The sequence below is a fragment of the Xiphophorus couchianus genome, chromosome 18 (assembly GCF_001444195.1).
Source record: "Xiphophorus couchianus chromosome 18, X_couchianus-1.0, whole genome shotgun sequence".
Lineage (NCBI taxonomy): Eukaryota > Metazoa > Chordata > Actinopteri > Cyprinodontiformes > Poeciliidae > Xiphophorus > Xiphophorus couchianus.
In genome coordinates, this window is record NC_040245.1 from 25,573,654 (window position 1) to 25,596,052 (window position 22,399).

Sequence of the window (22,399 nt, forward strand, 5' to 3'; positions counted from 1 at the left end):
ATCAATTCCTCCAATTCTGCTTTGAGCCAGAAGTGTTGTGAAAAGCTCACAAAAAGACACAAATGGACAATACACCTCAAAACTGAGTCTCTGTCTTTTGGTCTGCCAAAAGTAGCTAGAAACTTTGGTGTCATGATCGATGATCAGCTGACCCTTAAGCGTCATGTTGCCTCCTTCGATTGTGACATAAGAAAAATGAGGCACTGCCCAACGCACCACACCATTCAGCTGCTGGTGAAGTCTTTAGTCACCCCATGTGAAATCTCTGCTGACGGTCCAGAATTTGGTTAATTTAGCCTGAAAGAACACATCTGCATACCTCCGGTCACTGCATTGAGCTCCACCACAAAGATGATTAATCGGATTCATCGTGATGAATCAGTTTTTGAAATTATCGTCAACTAATTTAGTAATCGATTAATCATTTACTGGAATATAAAGAGCCTAAAAGAGGCCATTTGCTGAAAGAACAACATATTCAGAGCGATGCTTAGGCCAAAACTGTACAAAAATCAACTGTATTTTTGTACAGCTGTCTATTAAAGATAAAGACAGCTTTATCTTTAATAAGATAAAGCTGTCTGGAAATATGTTCTATCCACAACATAGTTTTAGCTCCATCTGTTCCAGTTTCTGTAATAAAAACAAGAGTCTCCTCAGCATCTTTTGCTATCCAAGTAGTTGTTGGTGAATCCAAAAAAATAGTCACACGTGTTGAAGTATGTAAAATCACGCAGTGGTATTGAATTTTGGTTAATAAAACACTTATTTTCTTATTTTAAAAAAGTAATTTAATGATGTTTATTTGCATCTTTTAATGTACTTTTTTATAAAAAGGCATAATTGGTTAAATAAATAAAAAAACTCCAGAACATGGCAATGTTTTTTTTAGCCAATATACTGTCAAAATAATCATCAGATTAATCGATTACTAACATAATCATTAGCTGCAGCCGTTTCACAAGGTCATGTCATCAACTTAAGGATTGACTCCCAATTAAAAGTCGCTTTATCTAAAAGTGCCAGCCAAATGCAAAAACATAAAAATACATAAAACATTTGACCACAGTTTCATATGTAAGTCTACTGAATAATGACATATCTGTTAACTTCTGAATTTAAAGTAGTAATCATTATTCTGGCTTTTGTCAAACAGGAAATGGTCCAGTTTAATGTCAGTGAGGGAAAAAAAGGTTTTATCTTTTTATGGCGTTACTATAACTTGCTTGCTTTCAAGTGTTTTTGGTCAATTCCTAACAAACCTGAACTCTTAAACACAAGTAATAACTTTCTAATAAAAAACAGTACAAGCAAAAATAAACAAATAATACTTGATATCTAAGCTATTACACACATAAGGTTTGTATAACAGGTGACAGACATCATGGAGCATGGGCGCAAGTGTCAGAGAGCAATTAATGGTGTGAAGCTGTTCCTGTGATTTACAGTTGTTGCTTGAAATCATTTATAGTCCAGTCCGTAAGCCAACTTTTGACATAATTATGAACATAATATTGAAAGTGTTCATATTGTTTGCTAGCTTTTTTTCTAAATATGACATGGTGATTGTGACATAACTAACATTATTGGACCTTCAACTTATTGCCGCATTTATTTGACTTTATACCGTTACTTAAACGCTTAAACGCTCCACACTGGTTTTTTTTATGTTTTCTACAACATTCATGTTGTAGACTGCACTAAGGATGTCATGTTTCAAATGGTTTATCCCCGATACTGATCAGTCATTTAGGATTTGTTGTCCTATTCAGAGTCTGACCCCGACTCTACAGTTAGGTTAAGAAAATCCTACCAGACAATATGCTTGAAGAAACGCACAGCATTTCTTCACAGCAATGTGGTTGGCTTTTTTATTTTGTCCAGTTGATTCACCCAACATTGAACAATGTCATAAACAACATTATCAAAAAAGCTATTTGATAACTTTTAGTCAAAAGTTATCAAAAACAGGACACACATCACATAGATTCACACACAATTGCTTTCAAGCATAAATCTGCAATGATTTTTTTTATTTTTATGGGTTTGGCTTAGAACAAATAACATAAAATTCAGTTTATTGAAAATGTTTCAAACATTACATAAGTAAAAAAGAGATTTTGTGTCAAATATGTCAGCTTTACCAAAATTATTTCCCTTTCCTAAATGACAAAATGAAAGAGAATTTCTTTTTTTACTTTCTTTAAATTCCGAAGTTCACATCCACTATGATCAATGTGCTTTTGAACAACTTGATGAGCCTGATGAGGTAAGCCTGGACTTTGTTAGTGTCTGATAGGTAAATTCATATCATTTAAGTTAAATGGAGACACACACGGATGTATTTTAAGGCAGCACCTCAAAGACACTGCTTCATTGTGTGGCGTCATGGAAACATCCAACATTAATGGGCAAAATGTTGACTGAATGTGTTTTGACTGAAGTTGTGCTGAAGGAGGGACTGGTGCACTTACACAAAATAGATGATGCCATGAGGAAAGAGCATTTTATGGAAATATTGAAGCTAGCCAGAATGTTGATGTTTGGATGCAAATGAGCTCTTCAGATTAACAATAGCTCCATTGACCTTAAAATTGCGCAAATTGAAATTCCAAAAATAAATGTGCTTAATGGAAACACGGCTATTTTTGAAAGAAACTCAAATATTTCCATAAAACATTTTTGCGCTGATCAGATTTTTTATGTTGGGGTGTCGTGTATTTCAACGGAAGAACTTTTTTCACATCACAGGAGTCATGTGATCAACAACCGCATGTTACTACTGCTGCAACCACAAAGAAGACGACAGGAAGTGGTAGGCGGATGCTGGTGCGGCAGGTTTTTTAATGACCTAGCGGGTGAACAAACCTATTCACGTGATTTTAACAGTATTTATTGTTTAATGGAAAGACTGCAATTGCAAAATAGTTTTTTTTCCCCTCGACATTAGCAGAGTACTAGCAAGGCTTTTGTGCACACTTGTAATGGAAACGCAGCTAATGACCCTTATCGTACCAACAAATTAGTTACAAAGTTGATGTTTTGAACGGGGTTCTTAGAATATTCGGATTTCACATCTATTGTGTGAGGAAGGCATTCTATAAATGTGACTTAGTTAGAAACAGCTAAAACATGACCCAGATAGTTTATAGAATAAAATGCATTTAAGCTTAAAATCCCCCAAAATGGATTTCATTCATTTATTTAAAACATACGGCTAATTTTAAAATTCCCAGCTAACCTAGAACAGGAAAGGTTTCATCTGATTTAATGACAGAAAGTGAGACAAAAAGGATGTATTCTTTTAATATAACACATGTAAAATCTGGTTTGCTGTATTTGTTGTTCAATTTTCAGTTAATAATTAAAGTTAAATTCAAGTCACAAAGTAACCAAAGTTACTTTTTTGCAATTTATTTTAGTGGGATTTGGTAAAACTTTAAGTTAGAGCCACAGCCAGTTTCATTGTGCAGAGAGCTCTGGATTTTTTTCTTTAAAGAAAGGACAGAATATATCCGCCACATGAACAGCGTCTTTAAGAGCAAAACGCCATTGAGCAGGAAATTGTAAAGGCGGTTCCATGTGGCAGATTTATTTGAATCTCTGGCTTTGTACACTCTGTTCTCCATGTATCGCCTCCCTTCTGGCTGCTGTCCGACTCTCTGCTGCTCTCTTATGGCTCTTTAACGCAGCGTAGCACTCGGTCGGGGTTGGAAACAGATGCATGCCGTGTTTCAGAACATGTGTCGTCCTCTCGCAGTGACCTGAAGCTCCGAGTCCGCATCCTCATCGACGGCACCCTCATCATATTCCGGGTCAAGCCTGAGGATGCCGGGAAGTACACCTGCAGTCCGAGCAACAGCCTTGGGATCTCGCCGTCGGCTTCAGCGTACCTGACTGTTCAGTGTGAGTGTTACCGTGGCAACCAGTCGGAGGAGGGGGGGGGAGGGGCAGAGCGAGCTGTGTGTGGAGATGGGAGCAGCAGCAGCAGCAGCAGCATCGGCAGCGTGGAGGTTGTAGTTTTTTGGCTGCTCCGTGACTGAAACGAGGAGAATCCTTGTGAATTTGAAGGTCAGGAGTCAAATGGAGGCAGTGGAGTCGTTTTCATGCTCCTACTGGAATTACCCCTCAACTCCTTCTTTTGTGCCTAAGCAGGACGGGCTCATTCTCAGAGGCCTTTTTTTTTTTCCCCCCTGCCACCCTCTCCTTATGCATGTTATTTTTATTATTTTGTTTGACTCTAGTCCCAGGGTTTGAAACCATGAAAACCCTCTCCGTAAGCTGCTGCTGATGGGAAAATAACACCACGTCTATATAAAAGATAGCCAATCTTTAGGCTTTATGTTGCCGTTGAGCTAATTTACTCCCAAGTTGCTGCCGGTAATTGATTATTGTGTTACAGCATAAGAGGAGGGAGCATAGAACCGCCAGCCTAACATGGAGCCAACATAAAGAGAGAGAGAGAGGGAGAGGGGAAAAAAAAAAGAGTAGTGGATGCTAAACGAGCTTTGTACAAAGATGATTGCTCGAGAATCCTCCTTTGTTTTCCTTTTCAGCAGAGAACTGGACTCAAAAAACAAATTCAGGCACGTGTTGTAGAAATATTCATAAAGTGTAACCGCTTTCTGACTGCAACATAAAAACAAATATGTTTTTTTTTGTGCACACATGTTTTTTTGCACATTTTATGGCCTTGTGAAGCTTCCCCACGTCGGGCAAATTCAGGGACGGCTCCCAACACTTCTGCCTGCTGCCACCTACAGCTAGTTCCCCTTTCAGAGCTCCTTTCATGTCCCCCCCACCCCGCATGCCAGGACATTTTTTCATGGACATAATGTCACCCATTTTGGAAATGTAGCATAAAGTCAAGAATTAAAGATACTAAAACAAATAAAAATATGAGTTTGTATCACCAAAATAATTTTTTTTGTATATGTTGCCAAACAAAAGACACAAAAGTTGCTAATTCTGATGGATGTATCACATGTTGTAATCTTCTATAGAATAATAAACCTGAAGACCTGAGATGTCAAAATGCCGTTGCTGTTCAGAACAAAATAAAGGGCACATATGATAATTTCTTCTAATCTTTCCTCCATATTTGTGTTTCGGCTTGCCATTTTTGACAGTTAAATTCATTTCCATGACTGAAATGAATTGATTTAATCTGAGAAATAAGTCAATAAGAGTTGAAGAAAAAGAGCCAGTTCAAGGCAGAACACAACTTAAAATTGATTAATTGATTTTGGAATGAGAAAAATAGGAAACCTAACACACCGGCACTCTACGGAGGGATTTAAAATCTCTTTGTTGCAAGCCCAGGCTGCATGCAATTCACAATGTTGGCAACGTCTGCTTCTGACAAAAGCTTGTCACGGCATATTTCTTCCAACATCTGTCACCAGACAAAGCCTACTTCATATCGATGAGCCAGGCAGTGATTCTCCAAGTCTCATTTTTATCCACATAACCAGTCTGTGTTTAACTGCAGCAACATCAAAACACATGTTGCTGAATTGGAAAATGTATTTTTATGGACTACACTATGCATGTGGTGGATGGAGGGAAATTAAACTAGTGATAACAAATCAGACTTCAGTCACAGTTAAACACTCTCTTCCTTCTTTGGCTCAGAATAAGAGTAACTACGGTGTCCTCTTTCCTCAAATTTTCTGTCTTTTGTCTAAATCATAAATCAAATTCAATTTAGGAAGGTAGGAAAAAGTGTTTCCGAAACAAAGAATGCTTTTTTTTTTTTTTACATCAACATAACTTCTCCAAGTTTCCTGCACAGAAGATCTTTGTTAAATTTTTTTTTAACTTTTTTAAATCAAGAAAAAAGTCCAGTAATTTTCAGTTTTCAGACAATAATGATAGTCGCATTGTCATCATCCCTTCACGATAATTTCTTCTTGTTTCAGCGGTTTTAGATTGTGATTTATGAACGCGTTTTACACTTAGAGTGGTCCTAAGAAGTGTAACTAAGGCCGTTGTTCATGTTCAGACCCGGCTCGAGTGATCAACATGCCCCCGGTTATCTACGTCCCACGGAAACTGCCAGGAATCATCCGCTGCCCTGTGGACGCCAACCCACCCGTGACATCAGTGAAGTGGGAGAAAGATGGCTACCCACTCAGGGTGGAAAAGGTCGGTCACCTCTGTCACAACTCGTGACTGAGCTGTGACGCTTTCAGCCTGATATTACAGCTAAAATAAAGAATAGCTTCCAGTCCAACCAGGACTTTATCTGCTTTATTTTACCGGGAAGTTTTTATTGTATTTTTTGTTTTGTTTTGTTTTATTTGCTATCACCATAAATGCTCATTGAGATTTTGCTATAATATTTATTAATGTAACCATGTTTTATTTTCCAGAAGTGAAGTCAATGTCAAAAAATGATATACCAATACCCTTAGAATAATAATAATAATAATAATAATAATAATAATAATAATAATAATAATAATAATAATAATAATAATGGGCTGCACAGTGGCGCAGTTGGTAGCACTGTTGCCTTGCAGCAAGAAGGTCCTGGGTTCGATTCCCGGCCGGGGTCTTTCTGCATGGAGTTTGCATGTTCTCCCTGTGCATGCGTGGGTTCTCTCCGGGTACTCCGGCTTCCTCCCACAGTCCAAAAACATGACTGTTAGGTTAATTGGTCTATCTAAATTCTCCGTAGGTGCGAGTGTGTGTGTGCATGGTTGTTTGTCCTGTATGTCTTTGTGTTGCCCTGCGACAGACTGGCGACCTGTCCGGGGTGAACCCCGCCTCCCGCCTGGAACGTAGCTGGAGATAGGCACCAGCAACCCTCCCGACCCCATTAGGGACAAGGGTGAACAGAAAATGGATGGATGGATGGATGGATAATAATAATAATAATTTAAAAAACACAATTTAGAACAAAAATAAATAAGACCTGTTGCCTTGTCAATAGAATTGTGCTTCTTTTTTTTGTTCGGTAAAAACATCCAACCACTTCCTCCTTCGTTTAGGTGGCAACTCTATGGAATAACAATTAATAAGCAGAGAAGGAAATTAACCCTAAATAGCTGAAATACAACAAGCTTATTTATACTCATAACTCCCCAGACCCCCCCGTCGCCCCACTCCCCCCAAAAAAATCATCAGCAGAGTTGGGTTTTAATGATATTACTCTTATGCCTGTCATGTGGTAATTTATGTTATTACTTACTCTGCCCAATTGACTACATCATAGTATAAGACATAGTAGACTGCATTTTAAATGATGGTAAATACACATATTTCTGTTAATGTAATGGAAATCTAAAATGTCTCCCAATTTTAAAGTAGAATGTGTTATTTCAATACTTCATCCATTTTGTTTTTATAAGATCTATTCCAACCAAACAGAAGCTGAGTTCAAGTTTATACTTGGAAGAAAAAATATCTGATTTTGTGCTAGATGTACCTGATTCTTAAAACAGCCCTTCGTTCTTCGTATTGCTACTACACAAGACCCTTCCTGTCTTGAACAATTAAATATTTTGAAGGAATTATGAACAGAAGCGGCCTGACTCATCCGGACTTAAAAAACAATTAGGTAACGTTTTAAAGTGTCTTTAGCCATAAGCCGAGCTAATAGTTTTCAGAAGGAGTCTAAATAACCAACAGATGTGCAAAATACATTTTGTTTTAAAAAGCCTCTAACAATTTTTGCCTGCTCTGACTTTATTGGGATCATCTTCCACTCTGAAAGATGCTGTTGTTAGTACAACATGTTGGCTCCTAGATAATAGCTCATAAAAAAGGTCCCGGTTTTAAGTTTCTGACTGAGTGATCCCGGGTCTGGCCAACCCGGCTGAAAATCGAGCAAATTGAGGAACATCTTCCCACGTCCACACAACTCTTTCTGTGTTGTCTAATATGTCGGTGTTGAAGGTTGGTGTGTATTGTAGAAACGCCATATCCTCTTTTATTAGGTCTAAAAATCAATTTCAATCTTGAGGATCTTGTTTTGTTTTTTGCGCAGTTCAAAAACATTTAGATGGGACCCTGAGAGTTCAGGAACACCCAATGAAAACTAGCCTTTCTGATGCCCTCCCTCCCCTTGTCTTGTAGTATCCCGGCTGGAGCCTGATGCCGGATGGAAGTATCCGGGTGGCAGAGGCCACAGAAGACTCCCTGGGCACCTACACCTGTGTGCCTTACAACGCCCTGGGTACCATGGGCATGTCCCCCCCTGCCACTTTGGTGCTAAAGGTAGACCTCTGCTCAGATTTTTCATGCACTGTCTTCTCTTCGGTTTCTGCGGTTTTCTGATCTCACGTCTGAGTTGTGTGTGTGCTTGTGTGTGTGTTTACCAAGGATCCCCCTTACTTTAACGTGAGACCTGGGGGGGAGTACCGTCAGGAGGCTGGGAGAGAGCTAGTAATCCCTTGTGCTGCTTCTGGAGACCCCGATATACCAACCATCACCTGGAGAAAGGTGCTGCAGAATAACGCACACCCCCTACGTAGTATCTACTGGAAGCAAATCCGTTCTCACTTGTTTATAATCTTTACCCAAAATGTTTTATTTTCACCCCTTCCCATCTGCTTGACTTGTTGTGATTTTCCTGTCAATTAAAGGTGGGGAAGCCAAGCAGAAGTAAACACAACATCCTACCCAGTGGCAGCTTACAGTTTTTGTCTCTCAGCAAGGAGGACCATGGAGAGTGGGAGTGTGTAGCCACCAATGTGGTCACAAGCATCACTGCCAGCACACGTATTCTAGTCATCGGTACTGATAAATCCTCACGAATGCTCACAAATATCTTTGAAGCGACTTTGAGTTTACAGCGCTCCTACGTTGTTGTGTGACTTAAGGAATTTGCATGAGTTTAAACAGTCTATGTACTACATAGCCTGTACATAGACTAGATAGCCTATGTACAGGCTATGTAGTACTACATACTACATACTAGTATGTATACTATGCATGTAGTAATAATGCACCATTACTACATAATGGCACATTATGTAGTAATGTAATAAAATTGGGTTTTAGAATGTAATAAAGCATCATTCAAAGCGCATTCTGTAATACTTGATGCAAAATTAGGTGAAATCCACGAATCCATTTTGAATCGTTTTGCCTTGAACGACATGTAGGTTAATACCGAGGGTCCTGGCTACGAGTCTGGAAAGGTAACTAAATGATTAAAAGTTTGGCATTTATTGACCAAAGTTTACATTTTTAAAAGTATCGGATCCACAGCATAACTGTTGTAGACGCACATCGATCAACAAAGTATCTAATCATTATATTGGAAGTATTGGACGTACAATGGTTAGGAAGAAGACAAACAGTTTTTGTCAGTTGTTTATTTTATAACAATAGTAGTATTCTAGAGGTAGCTCCTTATTTTGTAACGATCAACACTAAATTTAAGGTTGTTACATAATGTGGATGAAAGTGTTGCAAAATAATTGAAGGATTTTATTACATTTTCTGTTGATTGTCACATATTGTGGTCTCAATGATGTTTTATTACATTTGAAGTTTGATTTTTATTACGTTATTACATAATCCTGCGTTACTGGGAGCCTCATACTTTTATTTCTCTGTGTAAATCAGTATAGCTTATGGAGACAGAGTTATATAAAGCTTTATACAACTAATTTAAAGTCTGAGTCTTTACGCCTTTGCCTTCCTGCGGCCTCTGTGTACTAAACCAGAACTGTCTTTTACCGTAAATTTTTCCCTCTTATTGTAGCCTTACATTGTGCTTCCACAAACAAGACTTCAACATTACAATATTTGTTTTATGTTGTGTTAATGTAGAGTAGCTTAAGAAAGATTGGCAACATATTCGACAAGAGTCAGTGATGACTTAGCTAGCTCCCAGGCTAACAGGACACAGCGGCCAAGTATGACATGAGTATTTACTCAGCTGTATAATGCCTCTTCACTTGTCGTGAGTCTCGGATATATTTATTGTGACAGATTGATGTTACCGTAGTTATAATTTACTTGCTCAGTGAGGAGAAATTTAGTATATTTTCACTGCTAGCTTAACTTTTAACTGGTACTTAACTGCTAGCTTAGTGACCTAAGCATAATGTGCCACTCAGCTAGCAAGTGAGCAAAGCTGACAAACCGCTATCTTAGCTCACCAAGTGAAGCTGCTCGGTAGGTTTTGACCGAAAGTTAAAAACCTGGTCCCAGTCTGTTACTTTTTAGATTTCAGAATTCAGTGATTCTTGAGAATAGGGACAAAACAGGTCCCATGGATAAAGTACAAAATTTGAATAAAATATACACCAAATATATATTTTTTAAATATCTGACTAAACTAACCTGGGTCATCTGAGCACAACAATGTATGTTTTCCTGGTGTTTGCTGAATATTTTTTTATTTTAAACATTGTAGTAGGTGAATGGTGTCTGTAAAAGCCCTTGTCCTGGTGTAGAACTCAATACATTATCATAGTTTAAAAGAACTAAAATAATTATATTTAGTTGTCATAATATATTATTTTATAAGTATTCAAACAACTAACTTCATAACTATCAATGAATGCAATTAAAAGTCATTTAATGTATTTTCAAATTCAATTGAAATTGTGTCCTCAGTTTTTGTCAACACCGTCAGACATAGAAAGAATGTGAAAAAAATCAGGCATTATTGAAGGGCACCAGAAATTCTGAGGACCCCATGACCACTTCCTTTCTCTTCCTGTGCTTGGGGGGATAAGCAGCTCTGGTAAGCTTATATTATTCTTTTGTTTTTTCTTCTTTTTTATTCCTAAGTTGTTTGTCACAACCATAAAGTGTCAACACCATAAGTAACATTTTTCAAACTTTTGATGAAATTTTGTTAAATAAATGCTTAATTTTAGTATATTTTAAGGATTTAAAAGAACTGATGAGCTACAATATGGCCTCCTTCAGAATATCATCATATAAATGAAGTTAGCATGGCGTTTTGTCAACTCCGTCAGATGTCAACTCCATCAGATTTTTTAACTGACGGTGTTGACTCTCTTAGTGATGGTGTTGACAAATGTCACTTAAGTGTGCAGTTAATTCATTTTACTGTATTTTACATAATTGACAGCACTTCACATTCATCATGTATTTCTTTTTAAAAATGTTTCTGATTATTTTCAGCAACGTGTAAAGTTTAATGGTTTAAATTTAATACAATTTTATTAGTCCTTTAAAATTAATAAGATGTAGTTTATTTTGTAAGGGAAGGGTATGTTTATCCCATGACAAGCAGTGTACTGATGATAATTGCCTATATTTCAGGCTACAATGGCCAGAGAAAAGCTGTCAGTGGAGGAGCGCAAGAGAAGGAACAGGGAGTATCAGAAAAGAAGGAGAGAAAAAATAAATAGCCAGCCTGAGCTGAAGGAAGAGTTTTTAAGAAAGGAAAGGAAAAGATGGAGACAGAGAGTGGAAGAGGGAAAAATAAAACATATCAATAATCTGGGTGAAAGAGATAAGAGACGTAAGAGAAGACTTTGGAAGCAAAAACAAAAGGAGGCAAGAGAACGCAGAAACAGAGCAAAGGAAGGCCAGAAAAGTGTAGATACCCCACCGCAGAGTCCTGTAGATTTAAATTTTGAAGAACCAAGGAGCACTAGGCAGCGGGCAGCAGGGGAAAGGGAAGTACAATCCTGTCACTATGGACAAAATCTCCCGCAGATCACACTTCACACAGGCATGTTCTACACTGGGCAACAAAAAGCAGGATTCTGCACAATCTCGGAGTCAAAGCGTCAGGATGCTGCAGCCATATGGACCTATATGGATCAAATCCTCACAGATATTCACATCAGATATCCGGCTATAAACACTATCCACTTTTGGTCTGATGGTCCAAGCAAACAATATAAAAATAAGAAGAACTTCTTTCTCCTCTGTGTTGTCCCGCAACGTCTGGGATTTGAGAAAGCTACATGGAATTTCTTCCCAACATCACATGGCAAAGGCGCTCCAGATGGCATTGGGGCGACGGTGAAGAGATGTGCTGACAGTATTGTGCTGAGAGGTCAGGATATCATAGATGGCAAATTATTCTTTGACAAGGTGTCCAACAGCTTAAGTGGTGTCAAGCTGCAATTTGTGACAAATGAAGATTTTCAGTCTTATGACTCTCTCCTCCTGCAAACCCTGAAATCAATTCCAGGAACAAGAAACATTCACCAAGTGCTAGCTCAGGGGAATGTCATCCATTGTAGGTTCCTTTCATGTTTTTGCGGAGAGCCACAGATTTGCAAGTGCTTCAGTCCCACCATTCACTCTTTTGGCAACACAACACAGGACCCAGATGTCCATGAAAGTTCAACCACTGCTAAAGTTCAAAATCCTCTGGAAATGCTGATGGAGGAAATGGAGAAGGAGCCGAGCAAGACACCTAAAGGAACAACAACCCTGATAGATCCTTGTGATGTCCAAAGTGAAGACTGGCTTGTTGTGATGTATGATGGAAAGTGGTGGCTGGCTAAAGCCTTACAAATTGACAAAGAGCACGAAGATGTACAAGTGGAATTTTTTCATCCTCATGGACCAACTCTTAGCTTCAAGCAAAAACAAGGTCGTCGGGATATCTGCTTTGTGCCATTTTCGGATGTCCTAGTTAGGCTGAGAAAACCATCCTCACCAGTCCGCACAAGCAGCACCAGGGGTGTATACCGCATTTCACCAGCTGTTATGGATTTTATTGAAGGAGAATATGTGACACGTCTATTGCCTGGGGATTAAATATTCTGACTTTTAAGCGATTTAGAAAGATATGAATTAGTTCACAATATATTTCAAAAAGTTCTGTCGTGTATATTTTTGTTTGTATTCATCTTTTACATTTTGATTGAAAATCGTCCTGGTTGATGACTTCAGTGACAAAGGTACATTCTCAAAAATTTAGATGTTCCTTGAAATCTAAATATGGTTATTTCACATTTTTTCTTCATATCTTCACATTCTACAACATTTCAGCATTTAATTCTTCTTAAATGTCATTTCAAGTTCAGTGTTTTCTTTTTACTTACTAGTTTGTCACCACCATCAGTTTTGTGTCAACACCGTCATGTGCCGTCAACTCTGTCAGATGTAGTTTATGTTGCATTTTGTTTAAAATAACATTTATTTTGTTTCTTGATAGGCATTTGTTTGTGAAATGTCTGAATTCATGTATTTGGTGCATATGTGTTTTTTACTAATAAATGACACTGTTCATTGTGGTGATTACTTTCAAAATTGTTTTTTGTATCAATTGAACTGGAGTAATTAAATACAGACTAAATAAATGTTTAAATTGTGGTATGATTAATTTAAAAAACATGGACATAATTAAAATAATTAAGACACCACAGAGAGTAAAAATATCAGTCATAAGTTCATTAAAAAATAATTTTATACCAATTTATTTTTGTCTGATGGTGTTGACAAATTTCTCAGTCAGATCCAGTAAAAATGTAATTTAAAAGAAAATGCTGCAGCTGGGAGCCTGCACCTTAACATATTTACATTCCCAAAACATTATTTGTCATGTATGAATACATAACTTCAGGAATAAATAACATTTTTGGTGGAAGAATTTTAAAACCATTTTGTCCCTTATCTCAAGAATCACTGAATTAATAAATCACAAAACTTCGTTTGCTTATTACGCAACTCTTTCTTTTCACTCCAAATGTCAAGAGTGTAGTTTTCTGCGTGGTCAGTAAGTAAGCGGGTCAGTAAGTGAGCGGGTCAGTAAGCACGCTGTTTGTTTGCCTGGTCGCTCCCTGGCACAGCTGGCAGCATGCCTGAACGTGACCAGCCGTCAGCTGATGCGGGGTCGCAGGGCGGCACTGACAGCTGTGCTCCTCAGACCACATTCAGGTCTCGCCTTAATCTCAGTGAGAAGTAGCTGGCTTTGGGCCGCACTGCACAGCTGTTGTGTGGGTGGGATGAACTTGACCTGTGGCTGGTAGCAATCTCGGACCGCATCACATCATCCAATCTGTTCCTGCAATAATAATAATAATAATTAAAAAAAAAATCAACTGAAGCATTTATATTGACCCTATCTCCATAAAAACCCAGGGTATCATACTAACATTGCATATATTCTTAAAGTGCAATATTTTAAAAGGTTCTCACTTTGTCTCTGTTTTTGCGGGGTCAAAAAAAAAAAAAAAAAAAACAACCACTAAGGTACCAGCCCACACGCTCCAGGCAATATCCATGTGTTGCCCTCTACAACCTCTGCTAATGTGTCCTGGGAACCAGGCTATGACGGTGGCTTCGAGCAGACGTTCTCTGTGTGGTATGGTCCAGTGTGAGTGCTCTTACTTTTACTTCTAATCGATGTTTGCAACAGAAAACTAATCATGTTGGAAGGTTAGCAGCTATCTGACAGAACGTAGACGCCTTTCTGCACTGACAGTGATTATAAAGAAGAGCTAACACTCAGCTGCTCTGAGGAAACGTTTCCCTGAATATTTAGACACATGGGTTTTAAGTTTGGTTTACAGGTAGTGAACTGTATTCTGCAGGACAGCTTGGGCTCGATGGTTGTTCAAGAAATCAATTTTTCTGACTAACACAAACTTAAACAACACATACCACATCAACTGCGTTTATCGTACTTTTATGACTGTGTTTCTGTTCTCAGGTCTAAGAGAACAGACTTTGGTCCTCATGACTGGCATTCGATGCCAGTTTCTGGTGCTCAGACCTGGTTGGTGGTGCCAGGGCTGGAGCCTGGGACGGAGTACCAGTTCAGTGTGCTGGCTCAAAACAAACTGGGCACGGGCCCATTCAGCGAAGTGGTGACAGTCACCACCGCAGGTAGGCTCTCCTAAATAAAGGTCGTTTGAATGCTAAGCCTAAAGTAGACGTTGTCAGTGACATTTTTAGAGCGTAACTGAACTCAGCAGCACGCCCACTACCCTCTCTGGAGGATTCATGGAAAGAAAAACAAACTTATGTTGTATTTGTAGTTTGAAAGCACAATTTTCTATCTAAATTTCAAATTGAATCTCGAGCATAAAGGTCTGTTTCAATATTTTCAGTGGCTTATAATGAGCCAGGTAAGGATGGGCTTACTTTATGTTACTGTGTTTGCAGTAACACAGGACAACCTGAAGGAAATATTTGGAGGCTGCAATTTAACTATAATAGGTTTCTTTTACTTTTCCTTTTTTAAAATGTTGCAAACATAAAAGCAATTTTGCAAAAGTGGCAGAATTTTTATTGCTGGGATGAAAATTGCTGCAGCTCACAATTATAGTTATCGTATACCCTATTGATTATTCTAATGATTAATCGAGTTATGGGAGAGAAAGAAAAACTGACCAACTCTGCAGCTGTTTTATTTAACCACTTGAACTTATTTTATACAGTATTGGAGATCTGCTAAATTGCGAGCAGACAGGTCAGTTCCTTTTTTGGATAAGAAAATAAAAACTATATTCCCTAGAAGACAATAACATAGCATTACTTTAGTTCACACTTGTTCATTTGTAGCAAAGATGCATCTGCAGCTAAGATAATAATTCTACCATCAGCATGTGAAAATCTCGTCCCTTTCTGTTTGACTTGACATCAATACAATGTAGGACTCTTCTGTTTATTGTTACTATTATTATTTTTTTATCAAGCAATTAGTAATTTTTCAGTAAAACGTGTCTGAAGCTAAAAGTAGACCACTTGAGGATTTCAGGGTTGAAAATATTTAACAAAGAAGGCTTTTTAAAAATCTTAACATATATATTTTTGCACCATTTTGGACTAATATCTGCTCTGAGTTTGTTGTTATTTTAGCACATAACATGTTTTAGAGTCCATAGACAATTGATCTGATCTGATCACCAAACTGATCACTAAATCAGTTTCAATAATCAATTAATCGCAATTAATCTAATGGTTTCAGCCATAGATGGAATATTTTAAAGTTCTTTACACAGTTTAGCTAAAGCAGAGAAACTGCCTACCTGATTTTAATGTGTTGGCTTTCAAAAGCAGCTCTGGCTTGTCAAAGCATGAACTCCTAAAGGGCTCCGAAGGCGTGCCACGATGTTAAATCCAATGCAACAAGAGGTGTGGTCACCGTGAACAGGATTTGTTTTATTACCTCGTCCCACAGATTATGTTCAGAAATGAGACGTAGTGGATTTCAGAGCTAAATTGCATCACAGCGACTGACAAGAATTGCGTCGTTGCAGGGTGCAGGGCATCCTGCCGAACAAAATACAGCTGAAATTGTGCAACAGTGTGGGCGTGCAGCTGTCTGCAGGAGAGCTTAGAGAGAGGCCGAAGTATTGTTGTTGTAAATGCAAATTTCTTTTATGAGTACTGTGTTCACAGGGATGTGTTGCACTGACTCATGTCTGTCATGTCTAGCTTGGAAAGCTGCTTTCTGTTTACTTTACCTCTTTTGAACAATTTCATACACGCCTTTTGTCACATTTATTTTAGATTCTGACAAACAAACGTCAATATATTTAGTTATTACTTTATGCCACAGACCAACACAAAGTACTGTAGCTCACAGTTGTGAAGCGGAGGCTAAATGATAAAACATTATTATGATTTGTGTTGAGCCGTCTTTGCTCTGATTACCCTAAATAAAATTGAGTGTAACCAATTTGTCTTTACAATTCATCCACTTAGTAAAAATAAGTGGATTTGCCTTTAATCTGAGTATAAATCCAAATGTTTTGTGAAGGCTTCACAAGTTTGTTACAGAACATTAGTGAACAAGCAGCATCAGAAAGACCTAGGAACATAGCAGACAGTTACAGTGGTTTTGTTTAATCAATCAGCTGTGAGAGTGTTGCAGTGTAAACCTAGCTAGAAATGGCTGAACACCTTTTTTTGTTTGCCAAAAATGTTTTTAGAAAAATTGAAAGAAAAAGGAAAGAACGTTTTTTTGCAGGTGACGCTGAGAATCTCTGAATGCCGTGAGCTGTGAACTAGACGTTAACTGGGTACAAACAATTTAACTCCTCACAGCAGGAAAGGAACAGGCGTAACTAATTACATTAAAAATGTCAGCGTCCTATTTACATGTACGGAAACACCAAACGCTCAAGCCGTAAATAATCTCATTAGTTCCACCAGTTTGACAAGTCAACACGTAGGAGAAAGGAAAACTCTTCAGGAACAGCGGCGTGTTGGTGAAGTCGGCTGAAAATTACGGTGATTAAAAAAAAAACAAAATCAGTGCAACCACTGAATTAACTGTATGCCTTTTTTGCTGCCTGTTTAGTGTCTGTTAAATGCATCCAGATGTGCAGCTTGTGAATTGTGAAAAACTACTATGAACAATACTTTGACCTCAAACAAACGCGTGTAAATTAATGAAATCACGTGTTGCAGAAGACTTGAAAAGCAGTACAAGAGAAGGTGCTTTTTCATCAGCTGTTGGGTAACGCATCGACACTGACAGAACTGCTCTGTTTTATGTAAATGTACATTTAGTTGCATGTTGCTTGCTATGAAAGCTTGTCTTCAATTAACAATTGCTAAATGAGGCTTGCAAAGCACTGACCTAATTCTCACACTCGGATGACGTCCACTTGATGGCTGACAATGAATGATAATTGGAGTGGATTATCCAATAACCTGCATTTTTATGTTATTTCTGGAACTTTAAATTAATATTTTTATATATTATATCACAAGGCAGTTGTTATAATACTTCATATAACAGCTACGACAAACTGTTGTATGAGCTATTGAGCTCAATGCAATGCTATTTGGTTTGCTGTTAGCATACTTATGTAGCATCAAGTGAGTAACCTAAAATAGTTATTTGAACATTAGAAGCATGTTGGTTGTTAGCAGAACCCCGGAACATAACAATAATCCAAAACATAGAAGTAAACATGTATATTTTTGTTTTTTGAGTTCATTTAAATCGTCGCTTTCTTTGCCAGGGTTGAATAGAACTGAGGTTTAGTAGTATTTCTTTATAAAGGTGCTCGAGCTCTTTTCCAACTAATCTCTAAAATCTGAATTTCTGTCTTAGAATAAACTGGTTTTCCTAAACAACTTTGTTTAAATCAGATGCAGAAATGAAAATTTTTTTCCTGGAGAAACTTTATTTGCTCAGAATGCACCTTTTCAGACATTATGAGTAGAGGTGTGTCATTTTCAGTTTTCTGTCTCCGTATTTGATTACGGCTTTAATCTGCTGAATTTTGTCCAATTCCAATTGACTTCTATGTCTATTGAAATTTTGGAACAAATTTCTGTTCTTCTAACTTTCTTTTTAAATACCTTACAGATGACAAAAGACAAACTCTAATTCTTTTTCTTTCAATAAACACTTAAACTCAAAAGGTGGGTTGTTTACAACATGAATTACCCCGTTAGATATGCTGCGTTCATGAGGGAAAAAAGAGTTCTGATTGCCGTATACCAATAAATCTAAAACTGTCTTTGTCCAATCGCCTTCCAAGCAATCGGTATTCATTAGTTTGGAGTCTTTTATTAAACATTAAGGGTGTGATATTGATCTTAGTTGCTCTTCACTTGTTTTTAAGATCAACGTGTCAGTTTTTCCCTTTCTGAACTGGCATTGTGGCCCACAGGCTCTCCTCTGGGTACCGCTGAACCTCTGGTGCTTCTTACTCCACCACGGTGCCTCACAGCCAATCGCACGCAGCACGGTGTCCTCCTCACATGGCTCCCACCAGCCAACCACTCGTCCCCCATCGACCGATATATCATGGAGTTCCGCCTTGGGGAGAGGTGGGAAGTTCTCGATGACTTGATTCCATCCACCGAGACCGAGCTGGTAGCGAGAGACCTCGTTCAGGTGAGTTAGACGATAAAACCAGTGCTGTGCTTGTCTGTTCCTGCCACCCAGCTGAGACATACACAAATGTATCTTTGTTTTCATTGCTCCAACAGGAGTCCTGGTACGAGTTCCGAGTGATGGCGGTCATGGACGACCTGATCAGCGAGAGCAGCAACGTAGTGGGAGTGTCTAGCACAGGTCAGAGGTCTTTACAGAGCGGTGCTTTGCCAATCGTTGTCAATCGTTTTTTGACCTTCTGACGTCTTTCTGTCTCCTTGGTGGACTCAGCAGACCCCTTCCCTGCTGCAGAGTTGCCTGAAGAGGGGCTGGCACGGCCTGTGGTGGCAGGCGTCGTGGCGACCATCTGTTTTCTGGCAGCGGCGGTGCTGTTCAGCACGTTAGCAGCCTGCTTTGTCAATAAACAACACCGTCGAAAACTTAAGCGTAAACCAGGTTGGTCTGTCTTTACTAAGTCAACATGCATTTGCCCTCGTGATGTTTCCTCCAAACTCTTAGAGAGAGAAAGAGAGAGAGAACCAGAAGAACCCATCAGATTGTCAGTTCCCAAAACCACACACTAAATAAACTCGTAAAAGCGCACAACGGGTCACTGAGAACCCACCAGACTGCGCACAGGGTAAAAAGCTTGTGGCATCCAAATGACCCCATCTCTTAAGACAGTGGAAGGGTTAATCATTTTTGGATATTGCTGTCTAGGGTTTAACCGGTTGAATTTCTCAAGTGTAAGGAAATAATGTATCCTCGACACACTGTATCGAGGTGGATTATAAAGCTGAGTTTTGAGTTTTAATTTTGAACATTACTACAGTTTAGGGTGGAATATCAGTCTAATACAGCTCTGGAAAAAATAAGAGCCCACTGCACTGAACCATATTGAAAACCTCATGGTTATTCCACCAAATATCGATTTCTGAACTCTTCCTAATGTTTCTAAATGAGTATTAACTTGTTTTCTTTGCATTATTTGAGGTGTGAAAGCACAGCATCTTTTTCGTTATTATTTTCACCATTTCTCATTTTCTGCAAATAAATACAAAAGTTTTGCTTGGAATTTCAGACATGTTGTCAGTAGTTCATAGAATAAAATAACAATGTTCATTTTACTCAAACATATACCCATAAAAGGTAAAATCAGAAAAAGGGATAATTTTAAGTGGTGTCTTAATTTTTTCCAGAGCTCTATATTTGAGTAAATTCCAGGCAACTGCTGATTATTTAAAGAAACTTTTTAGCTGTTTACGTTACCCACTTTACGTTATCTATATTTACGTTATCTTTACTTTCTTTATTTTCAGCATAGAATGTTATTTTCCCTTTCTGTCCAAGTAATTTGTTCTGCCAAGCCAATGCTGAACTTAAACCCGTTTGTCCTCGCAGATCCTCCCTTGTCAGTGACGCACTTCAGGAAAAGCATTGAGTCGCCGTAAGTAAAGAAATCTCGAATCCGCCCTGCCCCCCTAACTCCTGCATTGCCATGGTGGCAACAACTGTTCGTCTTCTCTTATACCCAGTTGTCTCACCATGCATGCACAAGGCATACAGCTGAAAGTCACTCCAATATTGATTCTGACTACGACACGGTGTAAATTGAGCTTGAGTTCCCATGATGACGTAAAGTTTCTTTTAATGGTGTGGAACAACATTTACAGAGTCGATCCCCAACAGAATCATGGGCAAATTAAATCGAAGCAGCAAAGTTAGCATTTTAAGCACAAGCTGCTGTATGTGTTTTGACTTCTACCTCATCTGTGTCGTTAAACCTCGAACCGCTGTCTGCTTTTTTTTTTCTTTTGTTTTTGTGCATGATTGTTGTGTTTAATGGTCTCGTTTCTTGTACAGTATCGGCTCCATGTGTGTATTTGTCAGTATGTAAATCTTGTGCACATGTATGACTGCATTTCAAACTCAAAACAAGGTCCTTTCTGAAAAATAATCTGTTTTCCAAAGTGTTTATTACCTTTTACATAGACCAAAAAAAGAGAGAAATGATCGGTTTCACTTCCCTTTCCTTATATTTTCTTATGAAAAGGTGAAGGCAGGTCTGGCAGTTTGCACCTAGTCCTTCTTTCAAATAGCACAGTTAGAAATGAACCAGGCCCATGTTGTTTGTCTCCCATCGCAGGCCTCCTCTCACCCCCTTGCCAGGGGTAGAGCCCTGCTGGGACGAGCCAGCCAGGAGCAGTTTCTTGCCCCCACCGGCCAGCCCCCTGTGAGTGCCTGCCTGCACAAAAATACAGAGTGTGCTGCCCTGCACTGGCTTGGCTGCATGGTTACAGCATTGCATAGAAACGTATCATTTGACGGTGATTTCTTTTAGTTGTAGTGGAGCATTTTTACCGGCATATTTGCATGTACAGCCCCTTACATCTCGAAGGGAAGGAATTGCATTAGCCACGTTGCACGAACAATACAGAACTGTGGGTATGGACTCATAATTTTAAAATAGATTTCAAGATTAAATAGGTTTCCAAGATTTCTGTCCTTATCAAAATTTCAAAGAATCAAGATGGAGCTAAAACCCTGAATGCTCTGTTTTAAAAAATGAAACGAACGACATCAAAACCATTTCATTGACTACTTTGGTAGTTTTTTTTTCTCCCATCGTTGTCTTTTTAAACGGTTCAGTGCTTCACAAGCAATATGTTGCCCAAGGTTTTCTGTACAAATCTTCAAAATCCATAGATCCCAGTAGCCAGATGTCCAGACTCAAGAAAGAGTGATAGATTTGGAGTTGACCATTACCATAGATATCCTACGGTATAATTTAAACATAGAAACATTTGCTGAAGCTATCCCTGATGTTGATTGCCGAGTTCACAAAAAATGTTTGTGTGGAAGAAAAGTATGAATTCTTGTGCACGTGGCCATACAAGACAACAAATATTAACATCGTTAAAAGAATAACTTAGATCTTTGCACAATGTTTTAGGTGTGAAAGCATTGCCAAATCTTTTTCTCAACTAAAAGAGAGTCACCTCTGGTATATGTGTGTTAAAGTAAATATAACTTTTTCTTGCAATATAATAATCTTACTCTGAAGAACTTAAGTATTTAATTCATATACAGCAAATCAGTGGGAAAAAAAAATCTTTATTTTTTACACAAGTACTGTTGCCACCTTTATGTACACCTATAGTTCCTATAAAGTAGTTGTAACTGAACTATTGAACATTGTCATTTTTGTTGACAAAGATGACAATTAACTCAAAAGATGTGATGAGAGCTATCACAAATGTACACTTCCTGTATGTTTCCAACCCTAACAATTTAATCTTTTTATATTTCAAAGGCCCTGGGAACAATGTTACATTACATGGCATTATAAACTATTTGACACAGTATAATAAATAAAATATAAATAAAAATCTATTTGCCTCTTCTAGATAACTTTAAAAGATTCAATGAACACAAAATCAGCCTTTGTCTGTAGCAGGTTTGTACAAGCTATTAAAAAAGCAGCCCCAACATGTGTGGCACCAGTTTAGTAAGAATGTATTCCTTAATTTTCTTATCAAAAACGCATATTCAAAGCTTATAATTTTCTTTTTTTTCTGTGTAAGATTAGGCAACGTGGATCTAAAAGGAGAATAAATCTCACATCTTTAACAGGAAGTCAAATTAGTGTTGAGGACA

The 22,399-nt window shown here is 38.2% G+C and overlaps 2 protein-coding genes across 8 annotated transcripts in view; both read left to right on the forward strand.

The window, feature by feature from the left end:
- The window catches only part of igsf9ba (immunoglobulin superfamily, member 9Ba), an 89,853-nt gene that overhangs the window by 52,870 nt on the left and 14,584 nt on the right, over positions 1-22,399 (forward strand). For 3 of the 6 annotated variants that reach the window (XM_028045617.1, XM_028045616.1, XM_028045612.1), the window contains exons 7-18: positions 3,761-3,906; positions 6,005-6,147; positions 8,083-8,223; positions 8,329-8,448; positions 8,592-8,742; positions 14,152-14,275; positions 14,612-14,787; positions 18,537-18,763; positions 18,859-18,943; positions 19,034-19,198; positions 20,144-20,189; positions 20,889-20,975. In XM_028045617.1, the coding sequence (XP_027901418.1) occupies positions 3,761-3,906; positions 6,005-6,147; positions 8,083-8,223; positions 8,329-8,448; positions 8,592-8,742; positions 14,152-14,275; positions 14,612-14,787; positions 18,537-18,763; positions 18,859-18,943; positions 19,034-19,198; positions 20,144-20,189; positions 20,889-20,975 (1,611 nt within the window). The remainder of the gene's footprint in view (positions 1-3,760; positions 3,907-6,004; positions 6,148-8,082; positions 8,224-8,328; positions 8,449-8,591; positions 8,743-14,151; positions 14,276-14,611; positions 14,788-18,536; positions 18,764-18,858; positions 18,944-19,033; positions 19,199-20,143; positions 20,190-20,888; positions 20,976-22,399) is intronic. The other 3 variants (XM_028045613.1, XM_028045614.1, XM_028045615.1) reach the window with 3 other exon arrangements.
- Positions 8,939-13,997, forward strand: LOC114161931 (uncharacterized). 2 transcript variants are annotated; one of them, XM_028045620.1, is made up of 3 exons: positions 8,939-10,708; positions 11,257-11,506; positions 11,617-13,997. In XM_028045620.1, exon 3 carries the CDS (start codon positions 11,674-11,676, stop codon positions 12,712-12,714), a length of 1,041 nt encoding a protein of 346 aa, XP_027901421.1. In that variant the 5' UTR covers positions 8,939-10,708; positions 11,257-11,506; positions 11,617-11,673; the 3' UTR covers positions 12,715-13,997. The 2 variants fall into 2 exon arrangements, with proteins under 2 accessions (XP_027901421.1, XP_027901419.1); XM_028045618.1 differs by lacking the exon at positions 8,939-10,708 and having other exon boundaries at positions 11,122-11,509; positions 11,620-13,997.

Coding starts and splice junctions, on each gene's coding strand:
- LOC114161931 (XM_028045620.1), top strand. CDS start 11,674: ATGTTCTACACTGGGCAACAAAAAGCAGGATTCTGCACAATCTCGGAG.